This window comes from Diadema antillarum, unplaced genomic scaffold (assembly GCF_040938485.1).
Source record: "Diadema antillarum isolate AM-2024a unplaced genomic scaffold, OU_Dant_1.0 seq00000330_RagTag, whole genome shotgun sequence".
Lineage (NCBI taxonomy): Eukaryota > Metazoa > Echinodermata > Echinoidea > Diadematoida > Diadematidae > Diadema > Diadema antillarum.
In genome coordinates this window covers 182,621-198,889 of record NW_027271347.1, presented here as the reverse complement: position 1 = coordinate 198,889, position 16,269 = coordinate 182,621, and the positions used below count along the sequence as shown (strand labels likewise).

At 38.0% G+C, this 16,269-nt stretch overlaps 1 protein-coding gene across 1 annotated transcript; it reads left to right on the top strand.

Moving 5' to 3' along the window:
- The first annotated feature begins 317 nt into the window (after window positions 1-317).
- On the top strand, window positions 318-15,148 carry LOC139730724 (NAD-dependent protein deacylase sirtuin-5A, mitochondrial-like). The gene is made up of 8 exons (XM_071641590.1): window positions 318-762; window positions 1,487-1,594; window positions 6,238-6,355; window positions 8,314-8,401; window positions 9,964-10,017; window positions 10,338-10,461; window positions 12,088-12,203; window positions 14,749-15,148. Exons 1-8 carry the CDS (start codon window positions 430-432, stop codon window positions 14,822-14,824), a joined length of 1,017 nt encoding a protein of 338 aa, XP_071497691.1. The 5' UTR covers window positions 318-429; the 3' UTR covers window positions 14,825-15,148.
- The last annotated feature ends 1,121 nt before the right edge of the window (window positions 15,149-16,269 follow it).

The window sequence follows — 16,269 nt, the reverse complement described above, 5'->3', positions numbered from 1 at the left end:
TTATACGCTCCGTAACTACAGTCACTGTCGTTTGTACAGTCTGTTCTAGGTAATACGATTAGCAAATAAAATTGACAGTTACAATCTAGTAGTGTTTGAAGCATACGAGAATAACAAATTTTACATAAAAAACAAATATCTAGTTAGATGATTATACATTTTTTCTGACATCGATACAATACGATTACTAGTATTGTCCTGTAGTGCCTATATAAAATTGCTAGTGACTGAAACTAGACTATGCGGTTACATATTTTCGGGGAAGTCCCCATGCCCTCATTAGATTCTAGTATGTGTACCTGTATGTACTGTTTACTGACTCGTACCAGGGAGGTGGAAAAACCAAGAAGATATCCGTAACTTGGTGCTTGTAAATGTAGCTTGTAAAACCTACTTGACTACAGACGTGGAGGAAGTGACGTGTACGTAATGCTTCCTTCAGTTTCATGTTTGCATAGGGTAGTGCTGTCTGCTGGTAAAAGTCGCTCATCTTCGAAAGTCCTTGCAGTTGTTACTGGTAGTGGTATAAAGAACCAAGTACGGCCTGCGCCTGCTATCGGCACCACCAGACACACGGGCATCATCAGCAGGCTAACGATGGCGGAAATCGGGCAGCGATGGAATTCTGATTTAGCAGCCTTACGGGAAGAGTTTGCAGGGGCCAAACACATCGTGTTCGTGACGGGAGCTGGTGCAAGTGCTGAGAGCGGAGTGCCCACCTTTCGTGGCGCGGGCGGCTACTGGCGAAAGTGGCAAGCTCAGGTAGCAACGCAACTAAGTTTACCCTTGTAGTATAAGCATGGCAGCTGATATATGAATTGGGCAACTAGAAATATTCTTGTTTGGGTGTAATGTTCGTTTTTGATGCACTCTTCTGAGCAGCAGCATTCCGTTTTTATTGGCCTAGTACTGTAGTAGTAGACCACTCTTGGACATCTCAAGAAATATTGACTAACAAAAAACAAATCTTGACACAATACCTTCTTATGTAGATTAAAATATTAATTATTACTAGTATTGCATTATTATGACAGTACTTCAGTGTGATTTCGATTAATTTCTTCAAATGTCATGACCATGATTGACAGTGATTGTAGGTGTGAAGTGTTCTTAGTATAAATAAACTGATTTGCTTATACACTAAAATATTCATATGAGGCTTTAAAAATTAATTCTTTCTATCCTAAGCTATACAAATGACTCTACTGTGAGTGTTATGCTCCCAATTGCAGAGTCGTACCAATGAATGATATGCTATTTAAGCCCACAATCAGGTATGGTATGTCAATACTTTATTTCTAGTTTTTCTGTTAACCAGGTACAGTATGTTCACACTTTATTTCTAGTTTTTCTGTTGATTCCCATCAAAAAGCTATGCTGGACTATATCCTTTCAAACGTAGGCCCAACTGTCATGGCATTACTTCCGTCACAAATCTTTTAATCCTGTTCACCATGCAGACTTTCTTTTAATTTTCCTCTTCTAGTCCCTGGCCACTCCGGAGTCATTTGAAGAAAACCCGTCTCTGGTCTGGGAGTTCTACCACTACCGCCGAGAAGTGATGCTGACCAAGCAGCCCAACAAGGGTCACATAGTAAGGGAGCATTCTCTTTTTGATGACATTGTGAGATAGTGAGAAACAACCCACCCTTGTTCACTGAATCTAGGCATTGTTCTATATACCATTGGAAACAAAGAGTTTAATGGTGTAAATCAATGTCACATGAGAAATTACTATCAATATTTGGCTTTGAAATTCAGTTTTCTGCGAAAGTTTATTATCAATCTTTTGACTTACAAAGTTTTTAGACTTTTAGAGATTATGTGATATATGTTTGCAATGTTTCATTTACACAATATTGGCTTATTCATGCAATGACATGCAACTTTCCCCTTTTCCCCCCATAGTCGATAAACCAAGGTGATTTTAATGCTACTTGTAAATTATTAATTTCAACATTTAGTGGGTTTTTTTTTCCTTCTTGAAAGGTTATTGCTGTGATTTGCAATGCATTGTAGTATTACAGGTTAAGACAGGACAAAGTTGGAACAATATGACTTTAGGGCCATTCTCAGATTAAGTGTTCAATTCCATGTGAGTAAAACCGAAAAATCAACCACAAAGTAATACATTCAAAGATGTGTTTTCGGAAACTTCAAAACCGGTCAAATACGAAACAAAAAGTGGAACATTCTAAATGATGGCCATTCATTGAGTAAAAATGAATTGAAATAGAGCATCATATATGATTTTTGATCACCAATCAGATACGTTACCACAAATTTACATGTTGTAATGGACTCCTAACTCTGAATTAAATTTATTGTTTTGATCCAATTTCTGTTCAGGAAAAGACATCTGTCCCCCCTAAAGATATTGGGGTTTTTCAAGAGGTAAAAATGTTGTCATCCCTTGCTAATTGGTAGAAATTATTTCTGTGTGGTAGGTTGAAATATGCTTTTTGCTGAAATGAAACATAACCTTAAAATTCACTTTGTATTTTTAGCAAATTTCGCTTACAAATAAAGTTTCGAATCCCACAAATCATGCAAAGGGAACGATCCGATCTGGAATTTCACAGGAAACAAATATGAATTGCTTTCCTGGGGAAATAACTATTGAAAAACATCGAATCACCCTTGGTAACGTATCTGGTAAAATATAAGTAATAATTTTAGTTGTGTATGAATTAATAAATATCACCTGTTTAATTATTTACCTCATGAATTGATGTAAAAATGAATGATGTAAGCCCAAATTAACCATTTTAAACATTGTACGTAATATTTAAACTATGAAATGTAGTGGAAAAGAGCCCTAAATGTGAAAGCTGAGTTCTTCATTCACAGAATATTCTCATCTTACGTCTGAATGTATTTATCCATCTGACTATAAATATTCATTAAGTTTTGATGGATAATGCAAACAAGGTTTAAAAAATATATTTTTGCAGGCACTTAGAAGGAAGTAGGAACAGTCTCTATGAACTCGATATGCTAAACAGTTGTTTGACCTATGGTAACGTATGTGGCTCATCCCTTTTAATCAAAATGAATAAATAATTGTTCAACTTATCAATGAATCTTGAGTAGTTCTTCATATGTTGAAAAACACTAGAATAAATATGCAACAGAACACTGAAACTTTTCTCGGAAGCGTTTCATAAACTACTTTTTACTCTTTTAAAGTTTGGTAACGTATCTGGCGTACCGTAAATGAATCTGTCGGTGAAGTTACAGAGCAATTTCTACTGAATATTCTTCATTTGAACATAACTTTATTTTTTTATGGAAGCGTCATTCTATGCAGAATTGTTTTATGAACACTTTGTTTTACATAACATTATTTGTCACCGTGGGTGCCCTGAATTATACGTAACGTATCTGCTAAATCTGAAAAGCAAAAAACTGATATGCTGAATCTTAGCTTCGTCTTGTAAAATAAACGTTCAAAGTTGTTGCATAGAATATGAAAGTGGCTGGGTTTTATAGAATAGAACTTTGGAGTTTATGAGCACACAACGATTTGTTTGTAAAAACATTTACAATTTCTTTTCAGCATTTTGATTATGTGGTAACGTATCTGTCGGAAAACTTGGCATTAAGTTGTGAGACACTGACGCAGAAAAAAAAATCATGTGGACGTGTTGATCTTTTTCACCTCTCTGTCCTTTTGGTGTAAGAATATAATCCTGAGGTCCAACAAAACGAAGCATGTAATGTGTAGGGATGAATTTTGACCAGATTTGATCCCCAGAAAGCACAAGACCAATGAGCAAAATTCGGTCACGTATCTGGGGTAACGTATCTGTGGTAACGTATATGGTCGATCATATTATTATGAGAGCGATATCTACCAAATATTTCTCACTTGTACTAAACTTTAATGTTGAATCGATGCGTCATTCCGAGGAGTAATGTATAATATACAATTTGTCTGACATTGCAATATCTGTCGCAGTGGGTGGCGTGAAAAGTATGTCACGTATCTGTCCAAATAAAAGTGTAGAAAACCGATATTTCAAACATTGTACCGTATTCTCAAAAAAGAGCTGTTGCACAAAAAATCTAAGTACTTGCAATGTATGAAGTATATCCTCAGGGTTTCATATACACAGGGTCATTGCATAGTCTTGTTATTTTCGCAATGCTGTAACACTAAAAAAACTGGTAACGTATCTGGCGGTGAACTTGGCGACAGGTTTCAAAAGGCTATAAAAAAAGAAGTCAATAACAATTTTGGAACTTTTTGAGTATTGTGATTAGCACATATGATATGCTCATCGTCCATGAAAATGATATTTGGAAAGTGTGTTTGTGGACGGAGAGGAGCAATAAAACATAATTCTGAAATAGCCGGCGACACTGCATTTTGGGGGTCTTAACGAAGTTTAACAGCAAAATTTTATACAATAAGGCAGACAACCGCATTTGATCGTGTTTATTTTTAACAAATAAAGTCCTCGTGATATATTATAAACATTTAAATAGTATCTAATAGGTTTCAAGGAACTGCAAACTGTCATGGAATGTCGGCGACACCAAAATTCCGTATTTGAACGCTTTTACTGAGAATGGGCCTTTAATAGGAACAAGTTATACTACTTTGAGTGTTGAGGCCGTGGTTGGAGTGTATAAATGTTCACGCACCCAGACACGCCGGTGACAAACATGTCAGCCCTGACTCTCATGTACGGACTCTTCACCAACTCAAACAAAATAACCAAAAGTCGACAGAAATATTACCTTTTGAACATGATTTATTGCCAGAACATCTGGTGATCAAATGGGGTCATCATACAATATAGAGGACACTGATTCATGCTTGTAAGCGAGTTAAATTTCTTCACATTTAGTATAAAATGATAATGGCAGTTATTATGACGGTGGCCAAGTGAGGGCGCACCTGCAATTGGATGTACTAAAAGTAACATTCATTTCTTTGTACACTTGAGAAATTTCGCTGCACGGTTTCTATTAGCTTCGTGAGCATATGCTGTGTCTCAAAACATATAATCTATAATTTATCAATAACACACAGAGTTTATTTCATCCATTTCCACTAGGCGGCGTGAAGTGCCAGCAAGGTTGCGAACTATGTCAGAAGTACGGCTTAGGCCTGTGGCGCCGTGAAGATATCGGGGCTGGTCTGGGCCAGTGAGATATGGGCGCCCCAGTGTCCTTGCGGCGGCCAGAGTGTAGCTGGTGCTGGTCGGCGCTGGGGTCAAAGGTGTTGGCGTGGCGGCGTTGACCAGTATCAACCGGCCGTAGTCAGTGGCGTAGTGGCACTGGCCGGTAGCGAGCCGAGGTCGGTGGCGCGTCTGCACTTGCCAATGTCCGGGCCAGGTTTCAGCAGCGTAGCAGCACTGGGCGGCTTGCAGAACTGGCCGTCGAGGTAGCCGTGCTGGCGTATGTTGTTTTCTTGTGTATAAACAATGTTCAGTGCCAGTTGTCGCGTCCCGAATTACTGCTGTCCCTTTTATTTCTTAGAGGGAACTGGTGTGGAGCGAAATTGCATCGTCGCAATTTTGGTAGACAGTTCCTTTGCGGGACGGCACCGCGGTACTGAGCTGAGAGTTTGTTGTTTCCACTGGTGTGCGCCCCCAAATGTCCATGGAGATGTCAACCACTCAGCTGCCATGATAGTGTCTGCGCTTAATCATTTCAGAGAACGTAAAAATCCTAGGCCAGCAAATGTAGATTTCGTGGGCTGACCAGAACGTCCGCAAGGTAGCCACTCCAATTAGTCATTACCAGTCACATGTATTCAAATGTGCCTTGAATATACATAAATAACCAGTCATGAATATGCTGTTTTATTCACTATTGGCCTATAACTGTCTGCACCAGGTCATTGACTAGCTGATAGCTGATACCAGTAATGCAGTGAAAATAAACAAACAAGAAGCATCTGTCCGCATCTTGCGTGCCTGAGATTGTGGCAATATACAAAGCTAACAAAAGGAAAGGCAAAAGCACTACGATGTAATTTCACATGGTTTAGATCAGAATTAACATGGCCAAGCCTGTTGGTATGTTATAGCAATGCTTATTGTTCATTCTCTTCATGGTATATAGATTCCTTTCATCTCTTAACATATTACATGAATAGGTTCTGTTTTTCTGGAGGGGGGGGGGGGGGGAGGGCTTTTCAAAGCCGCACTACTTTGCAGATAGAATATGCGACTGAAGTTTGTGAATTGATGACATTAATAACTCGAATTACATCCATTACAGGCCATCGCAGAGTGTGAGCAGAGACTTGCCAAACAGGGCCGCCGTGTGGTGGTAATTACCCAGAACATCGATGAGCTGCATCAAAGGGCAGGATCTAAGAATGTCATCGAAATGCATGGTAAGTGGACCATTTGACTTGATATTGTAGTCTCTTCTTTGAATTTGTTGCATGGGGAAATCATTCAGGATCTTTAGAGTTCATTATATTGGTAGATTACACCAACTGATTGCACAGCAGGCTTTAGAGATATGTTTCAGGCCCTTTGTGGGAACATACCTTTTAAGGCGACCCTCTATCCCCAGTTATATTTCTTCTTTGTTTTAACTCTCTTCTGTTTTGATTTGTTTTCTTTTTAATGTAAGTATTGTTATGACCTTAACGGACACAAGGCCGTTAATATCCCTCGTGCAGATTATTACACGTCATTATCAAAATAAAACAAACAAAAAAGTATATATAGATACACATTTATCAGAATTCAACTTTCACTTTCAGTTCATGGGTCTTTCCCTACTGCATGAAATATGTTAAAGTTTGTTAATTAGTAGTGTATAAGTGTAATATTTTGTATCGGTATAAGTAATATGGAATTAGATTATACTGAAAGAGGGCCCATTATAGTTTTTAGGACCACGGATATTTTCTTATTGGGAAAGTTAATGAAATTTTTGATTTTGTATAAAACGAAATCGGAAAAAAAAAGAAGTGCAGAACATCGACCGATCATTGGCTCGTCCGTAGTACGAAGGTTCCATAAAATAATGTCCGATATATAAATATATATATATATAATATATATTTATAGAATCGATATAAATGTTATAATGTTTGTTAGTGTTAAATATTATTGTTGATACTGGCGCCTTAATTTCACGAATGATATTTGTATTGTATGTTCTTGAAATTGTGATTTGTAATTTTCAGAGACTCCAACCCAAAGCACTTTCTGATCTGGAGATTCTCCCGCCTGAAACCCCTTGCAAACGGGAGACTCAAAGTTGATGTGTGCTATCTAAGGCTTATTTTTTCAACATACGATAAAAATAAGTAAGAAATCCTTTCCAACGGGAGACAAAGAGCCAGGGCGGGAGAAATTAAATCTCAAGCGGGAGAACGGGAGATTTTGCAAAAATGAGTTTTCGGCGGGAGATCTCCCGTCGAAAACGGGAGAGTTGGAGTCTCTGAATTTTCGATATATACCTGCAATTATCTAAAGGGATAATTGACCTGGTTGTGTATAAACCTTCTCTTGAATAAAGAAATGATTCAATCAAAAATGTTCAGAGGGTAAGAAAAACTTGTGTCTGGCTGAGGCTACTAATATCTGGTATTGAGTGTCAAAGCAAGGGTGCAACCGACTGTGCCATTCCGTGATGTTTTCAGGGGGAGGGCATCCCACTGTTGAGCAGGGCCCTGTCTTATAAAACTTGTGCTAGAAATCAATCTATTACAAATCTCTTGAAAGCTGCAATCAATCACAGCCTGTGATTGATTGATTGCAGTTCTCCGTATTAATTTTAATCATAACTCTTTTATAAGATGGATTTGCATTCAGTTGTAAAGTTGTGATTGATTTGAATCAATCACAAGTCTTTATAAGACAAGGCTTAGACCGGCCAAGTCTTATCCATTAGCCGTGAGTATAACACCTCAGGGGTCTTTCTCACGCTCATGCATCTGACAAACTTTTTCTTGTGCCTCACAAAAGAAAAATAAATAAAAACACACAAAGCACACACATACAAATGAAAAAAATGGGCTTCCAACCACCCGGATTGCACAATCAAAGACTCCAGCTCTCCTGTTTTTGAAGGAAAATCTCCCTATTCGAGGCCATTTTCTTGAAATCTTTCACATCATCCTCATGCATTTGTTTATACAAGCTTTGTTTATTTGCTTGTTTGTATGTTTGTTTGTTTTTTTTTACTTAATTATGATATTGGATTCACCACTTATCATAAACCTAAATGAGTTATCCTCATGTCTGTAACCACTTCCTGTAAACATATTGAGGCTTGAACCCCAAACCTGAGAAATTACTAGTTATATATCTTACCACCCTACTTTCTGCCAAGGCACCCTGTTCAAGACGAGATGTTTGAAATGTCACCATACCAAGGAGGATAGGAACAGTCCCATTGTTCCTGCTCTTGCCGGTAGAGGGTAAGATGAAAATCATTTATTTCTTTTTTCTAACTTGAGGTTTAATTTGGTGTGTTCCCATACAAAACTCAGCAAAAAGAAACAGGTGTGATGAGTTTCCTCTTCATGACTAAAATCCTTCACATGATTTCCCAATGTTAAATAAAAAGAAGAAGAGAAAAATCAGGTGTATGGGCACCATGAGTTCAATGACTACTTGTCTTCCATGAAAGCCTGCATTTGATCAATACCTTCACTGCAAAACCCACTTATTATTAAAGATAATATTAAGTTTTGGTACCGGTACCTCAAAAGTTTCCCTGAGTTTCCTTGTCTTAGTTTGTGTTTCAGGTTAAAGTACCTTTCGTATAACTAACACAGTGAGACTCACTCGCCCCAAAGTGCTCTCATGTCTTAGTAATCGTGCAATAATGGTTTCGTAACAGAGCAGGGCGGGCTCTGAAAAATTCGAACGAGCCGTTAGTTTGACTCGACGCGGTACCGCGACAATCAATATACACATATTGTACAAAATCATTATTGCATGATTACTAAGACATGAGAGCACTTTTGGGCGAGTAAGTCTCACAGTGTTAAATATGAAAGGTACTTTAACCTGAAACACAAACTAAGACAAGGAAACTTAGGGAAACTTTTTAGGTATCAAAACTTTATATTATCTTTAACATTAGTGGCACTGTTAGTAGTACTGGTAGCAGTAATAGTATCAATTATTGATACTATTACTGCTGCACAAAAAAAATTTCCGGCCCAAGAGCAATTTGCCACTGGCATCCCTGATCAATATAATGGTAATGAAAATGATAATTAAAGTAATGATTTGCAAAAATTATTTGCATCATTATCAATGCCAGTGTCATTTGATAACCATATGGTACACGTAACCTAGAGATGAATTCTATGTTTCTATCTGTTCAGTTACATTTTTTTTTTTTTATAGAAGAGTGTGCAATTGTATGAGTAAAGCTGTATTCTCCTGTGGACATTCTCTACAAGTGACGAAAACAAAATGATCCTCTCATAAAGGCATTTTACTGGAGCTTACAGTTGCAAGTGTTTGGTTGGACTTTAATTCACAGCTACAATGTATTTGACAAAATCCGAGCTAATAAATGTTACTTTCACATTGCTCCAGTTCACCCAGCTGACAGCTAGTGCCCATGGTAGCTAGGTACTGTATGTGCGAGAATAGAGAGTCTAATTTTTCGCGATTCAAAACTTCCTGATGATTTCACAATCATGGAGTACAGCACTGAATGGAGGAATGAATGCGTGCACATCACCCTCATGTCGGGATCAGAGTTAACATTTTAATTTGTTTTTATAACTTTGCAAATACTGTAGCTCCTGACTCACAAAATTTGTGAAAACAAAAACCTTAAAAAAATGGGCATACTGTACACTTGTAAGCAAAGTGTCAGTGTCTGTACCCTTGACTGAGATTCTTATTCATGGTCTCTTCTAGCTGTAGGAAAACTAGTACCAAGTTCAAAGGTCATAAAACAAAGGGTGTGTGTGCTTCGTTCAGAATCTAACTTTAATTGCCTATCATCTGTCTACAGAGAGCCAGATGTGAACGCAGAATCTTCACGGATTCCTGATGACCAGCTCCCGAGGTAAATAGTTTGTTTGTTTGTTTTCGTTGTTGTTGTTTTCAAGCACAATGTTGCATGGTGTACTGTTGATTAATATTTACAGAGCATACAACCAGTTCTAGAGGTTAATGATATAATATTATGACATATTTCAAGATTTTGCTTCTGAGGGGATTCTATGCAGAAATCTTCATTGCAAGCTCTCTTTTTTTTATGAGGGAAGAATTTGTGAAAATTGGTATTTCATCTGACTTTGACCATTATATACTACTTAACATTTTTTTTCTTTTTTTTCCAAACAAAGTGATGATCATGGAGTGATGTAAAATCTTCATCCACAGATGCTCCCAGCCAGGATGTGATTCAATGGTGCGCCCCCATGTGGTCTGGTTTGGAGAGTCCCTCAATGGCAATGACCTGGACGCTATTGAAGAAGAATTGGACTCGTGTGATTTAATGATTGTGGTGAGATGAATGTAGCTTTGTGCTTGCTGGAGGATAAACAAGAGTTTCAAATATATGCAGTCAAACCTGTCTAAAGCAGCCACACAAGGGCAATGAAAAAAGTGGATATCATAGACAGATGGTCACTATAGACAGGTTCTTTAAACATGCCTTTTCTCTCAGAGGAAATTGTTTTAGTGGTCATATACAGCAGGTGGCTGCTATAGACAGGCGGTCGCTAAGACTGGTTTGACTGATAGTATTCTTAAATGTTGGAGATGGATGATGGTTGTCATCTGTAATTGCTGCATGATAAAATACAAAGACACAAACACTTTCAGTTTTCAATCTTTTCCCTAGCTTTTCATCATATTGTTGTCTGGTTTTTGAAAAAAGGAATATTTAGACAACTCTTGATTGATGAGATGCTTTCATTTCATTTCATTTCCAACAAAAATGCAATTGCAATAAAGATATTTGAATGCACCCATATCAAATGCAAAACCAGCACAATATTGTGTACTGAAGAAAAATACTGTGACCTGAAGTACTAATAGATATAACTTTTATGACACTTATAGAATCAAAATCGTTGGAAATGAAAGGGACTGAATAAAAACAGGACTTGGAGTTTACAATCTCCTCATAAGAAGTGACTGCTGAACTAACAAATTAGGCAGATCGCAAAAAAAAAGAAACACACAGACAAACAAACAAACACAAGGCAACTCTGTTGTTTAAAAAAAAGTCTGAAAAAAGGATTCTGTAAATTGAGAAATATCAACATGATATTTTCGTGAATTGCCACTGGCATACTATGCATGATACAGTGCACTCCCATTATAACGAACAAAGTTATAACGAAATTCTGGTAATTACAACGAAGTAAGAATTAGGCCGCAACATTATCCGCTATGTATTTCTATTGTTTATTTGTTCGGTTATAACAAAATTTTGATATAACGAAAGAAAACTGCCGGTCCTGCGAGGACTTCGTTACAGGAGTCCACTGTAGTGTCATCCAAAGAGAATTTTATTTGAAGTAAGGGCGATGAAACATGAATCATTAATGAGAGCAAAAATCCAAACAAACAGACCAAATGATGTAGACAAGAATGAAGAATGCACTGACCACTTGCGTGCCACTGGAGGAAAGTACCTGACATTCCATTATTAAGCCATTTATTGTGAGTTGAGTGGGAAATTGTTTGTTTTGCTAGTCTCCTGTCCATTTCATACTTACAATTTAATTCACCAAGTGCTTCACATTATTTGGAAGAAAAAGTTTCATAAAGACATATTTTTTCCCCTGACAGACATGAACCATGCTAACTATATAGACACCCTTAATGTGTATGTGGGATGCAATGCTGCCTGATTAATCCGTTCCATGCCAGCAACTTTGGACGGTGTGTCACAAGGCTGCGTCGATTGTTTTCTGTACTGAAACTTGAAAGTGTACAAAAGGCTAACTGTTAATGGACATTAACACTGAGTTGCTCACTGGATTTAGTCATCTAATCTAAAACAGACTGTGAACCGATCTTCATTTTGTGTAAGACAATCTTAGTTTCAAACAGCTTATTTTTCCAGAGGATATCTTCCCATGAACTTGAACTAACTTGAACTAACTGCATTTCTCCGAAGGTGGGCACTTCTGCAGTTGTTTACCCTGCGGCAATGTATGCCCCAATGATGGCCCTCAAGGGAGTAACTGTGGCTGAATTCAACCTGGAAGAGACACCCAACACCGATATTAGCAAGTAAGCATCACCTTACCCGACCGGACAAGCTAGCTAGAAGGAGAATTTACCCCAAAAACTTGAATTGGTAGATTTTTAATAGTAAATGTTGAATTACTGGTCGGAAAGTGTGATCAGTGAAATACGAGGAAATTGGATATTCCATTTGAGACATTATGAGTTTTTAAAGTTGTGGTCAATTTCATTTCAATTTCATGTGACGTAATTTCTGGATGGAAGGGCTAGAACAATTCATTTGCTACAATAGGTAAAGTTATAAATCAGTTATAAAGAGAATTCCACATGTGTTTATTTTTGTAGTGTAATGCCCATCCGAGTATTTGACTTTAGCCACTTTCAGAATGAAAGGATGATATTACATCGAACATAAGTCAATAACAAGTGATGGTAATACATATTTCAATAAAAATGTATTCAATTTCCGCTTTTATTTTCTGTGTATCATTGTACTATCATGACGTGTATTTTTGCAGTCTGCTCATCCAGTGGTGACAGCACATGATTTTAACCAAAAGTTCAGAAACTTTTGAATGGCTTAATACTTCGAATTTCCTAAAATTCTACTGATATCAGTGATGGAATTTCCATTTTTAGCTCACCTGAGCCGAAGGCTTAAGTGAGCTATTGCGATCGCTCTTCGTCCGTCGTCCGTAAACTTTTACATTTTCATCTTCTTCTTGAGAACCCGTGACCGATTTTCACCAAACTTGGCAGACAGCATCCCTAGGGAAATAGGATCTCAATTTGTTCAAGTGGGCACCATACCCCACCTGGGGGCCCCCAGAGGGGCCCAAACCCCCCAAAATTAAGGAATCTCAAAAAATCTTCTTCTCTAGAACCAGAAGTGATAGAGCTAAGTTAATACTATGAATTAGTACATTGATGACTGTAGTTTCAAGTTTGTTCATGGCGGAATCAGGGGTGCCCCCCTTGGGACCCAGGGGAGGGGGGTGGGGAGAGGTCCTAATGGGGCCCAAATTGTACATTTTCATCTTTTTCTTGAAAATGTCATTATGAATTTTCACCAAAGTTGGCAGGTAGCATCGCCCTAGGGGGAAAGAATCTCATTCCCATCAAATGGGCACCATGGGGCCTAAATTTTGACCGAAATTGTAAATTTTCATCTTTTTCTTGAAAACCCTATCATGGTGCACTAATTTTCACCAAACTTGGCAGGTAGCATCCCTAGGGGGATAGAATCTCAATTCCATCAAATGGGCACCATACCCCTCCTGGGGGGCCCCAGGGGTCCCCCCCCCCCCCCCCCCCCCACCCCCTCCTGTAAGGAATCTTTACAGATTTTCTCTAGAACTGGAAGTGATTGAGCTAAGTTAATACAATGAGTCAGTATATTGATGACTGTTGTTTCAAGTTTGTTCATGGGAGAATCAGGGGTGCCCTCCCCAACCCCCCCCCCCCCCCCCAACCCCCACCCCCTTGGGAGCCAAGGAAACGGGATGAGATGGGGATCCAAATGCGGGCCTAAATTTTCATCTTTTTGCTGAAAACAACATAATGGATTTTCACAAAACTTGTCAAGTAGCATTCCCATAGGGATAAGATCTCAGAGTGTTTGAATGGGCACCATGCTTTCCTTGAGGGCCCCAGGGGGTCCAAACCTCCTAAATTAATGAATATTGAATAATATTTTTCTCTAGTTCTTATCAAAAGTGATAGGGCTTTTAAGTCTTTTTTTCCCAAGCTGCATAATCCAAAGTACAATGTACTTGGCAGGTATTTTTTACCATTGTGATGGAATATGTAAATGGATACCATGCTCCCATTCTCAAAGCTACCCCCACCATAAGTTTCCAATGTTCTCAGGTAAGAGTCTGCAAGAATGCATGGAAGGTGAAGTTGCGATACTCAGGTGAGCGCGTGACCCCCGGGTCTCTTGTTATTTTCTGAATTCACTAAATACAGCATATATATTGGCTACTTGCTATAATGGTTGACACCCCCACCCTGTGATTCTACTGGGGCAATTGCCATTGATATGGAAAACCACTTTGATGGCTTAGTACAAATCATTGATATCAGGCATTCTATTGTAAAGTTACAATGGACCACACAATTGTTTACGTTGTGTGATAGCATGATTTCATACAATGCAGTTGCACTAATTAGCATTGGCCTACATTATATATGATAAGAAAGATGATACTACATGTAGCCAACTTGATAATCAGAAGGATGTCAGAACATATTTCCTGTGTGATTGATATCTACTCAGTTGCGTCCAGATTAACATGGCTATAATGCTTTGAAGGGCAGTAATTTCACTAATTTCACATTTCACTTTTTAAGGGCAAAGACCCACGTGAAATAAAATCAGATGTAGATTCCAAGTTTGTTTTATTTTTCTACAACATACCATGCTCTTGATGATATCATAATTGGCAAAGTAAAAATTGTCACTTCAAAGGGAACTAATTGGCATCATCTTTGAGTTGGTGCTATCATTTTGCATCCATGTGTAGTCGGTTACCGTGAACATCATTTTGCAGTATTCCCTGAATTTTACACAATCATGTTTCTTTTTCAGGTATCACTTCCATGGCCCATCAGGGGACTTTCTGCCTCAGTGTCTGGCCCAGCACCCTAGTGAACAAGCTGAGTGAAGCAAGTGTGACACCTCGCAATATTCAACACAATGTTGCTTATTCAAATTCATGATATTCTTCCATCGAGATGTTTTTATTGCAACTGATTATTGCAACTTATCAGTTGCAATAATGTTAGCTTAGAGGTGGAAGAGTACATATAGTGTGAATACCCAGAAAAGCAGGTGGAAATGGCACAGTTCTAGACAATACTGTATACGCCATATATTTAGCGAGTCTAATTTTTCATGAATCAGGACTTCAGGGCCATTTTGTGAGAGGTTAAATTCGCGATTGTGGAGTACAGTACTGAACAGAGAAATGCATGTGTGCATGTCACATTCATGTGAAAATGAGAGTTGATAATTTGGCGTGTTTTTAAATTTGCGAATAGCACCCGATTCACGAAATGCGCGGAAATAAAAAAACCTCGCAAAATATTCATTGAATACAATGTGCAACATGAAGGCAATTTGTACTTTTCTTTCTGCATGCCCTCCAAATTTATGCAACAATAGCAGATGAGTCAGCACGAGTCGGCTCTATAAATATCAATAGATTTTGCTCTTTCGTTTCCCTTATGTTTTCTGTGAATGCAATATCTATGAGGGGAAGTCTGACTTTCACTTTAATGTTTTCCATTTTCAGTTGATATTTTCCCCTTGTGAAGCATATGTGAAGTTCTTCTATTGAGGAAAATCATACGTATTTGCTGCCACACTGTCCCTTCTTGAATGCACAACCTTTCAATATATGTCATACTCTTGGTTAGTTATGAAAAAACATAAAATGTGACATTACTGATCAACTTGGACTTTTGCACATTGCAGTTGGGTTCTGGCAATGTCCTAGAATATACTAAATGTTTAATAATGACACCAGCGTCTTTGCAAAGTTTTGCACAAATACCTAGATAATTATGTGTGGCTGTTATAATGACAGAGAAAGAAAATGTATTCCATTGAGGTTCTGTCTTCAACCTGTTCCTCACAGTGAATTGTATTCATGTCAATGCAAAGAGCAGGATGCAATGTCATCCTATGCACTAAAATACTTGCTAGTAAACACCTCTGACGTATAAGTTGTACGTTAAGCAAATTGAAGTGCTAAATATATATTTTTACTATCTCCCTAGGGAAATAGTTGAACTCTGACAGGATAAGGATTTTCATGGTTGAAATATGTTTTGTCACTGTCAATACCCTCGACCAATCAGAGGACAATAAGAAGTAACTTGTGAGGGATATAAATCAATCTATTGCATTTTCTCAACAGTGGTATTAGTAGAAACCACATCTGTAATAATACTTGAAAAATGTGAGACTTTGATAATACATACCTGTCTTGATCTTATCAACTTTGATTGTAGTTGTTGGAATAATTGGCCAGCATGCACAGTACATACATTGTAAAGTTGTACTAGTACTACACACATCACAAATAAATGGACATCTTTGTATTTA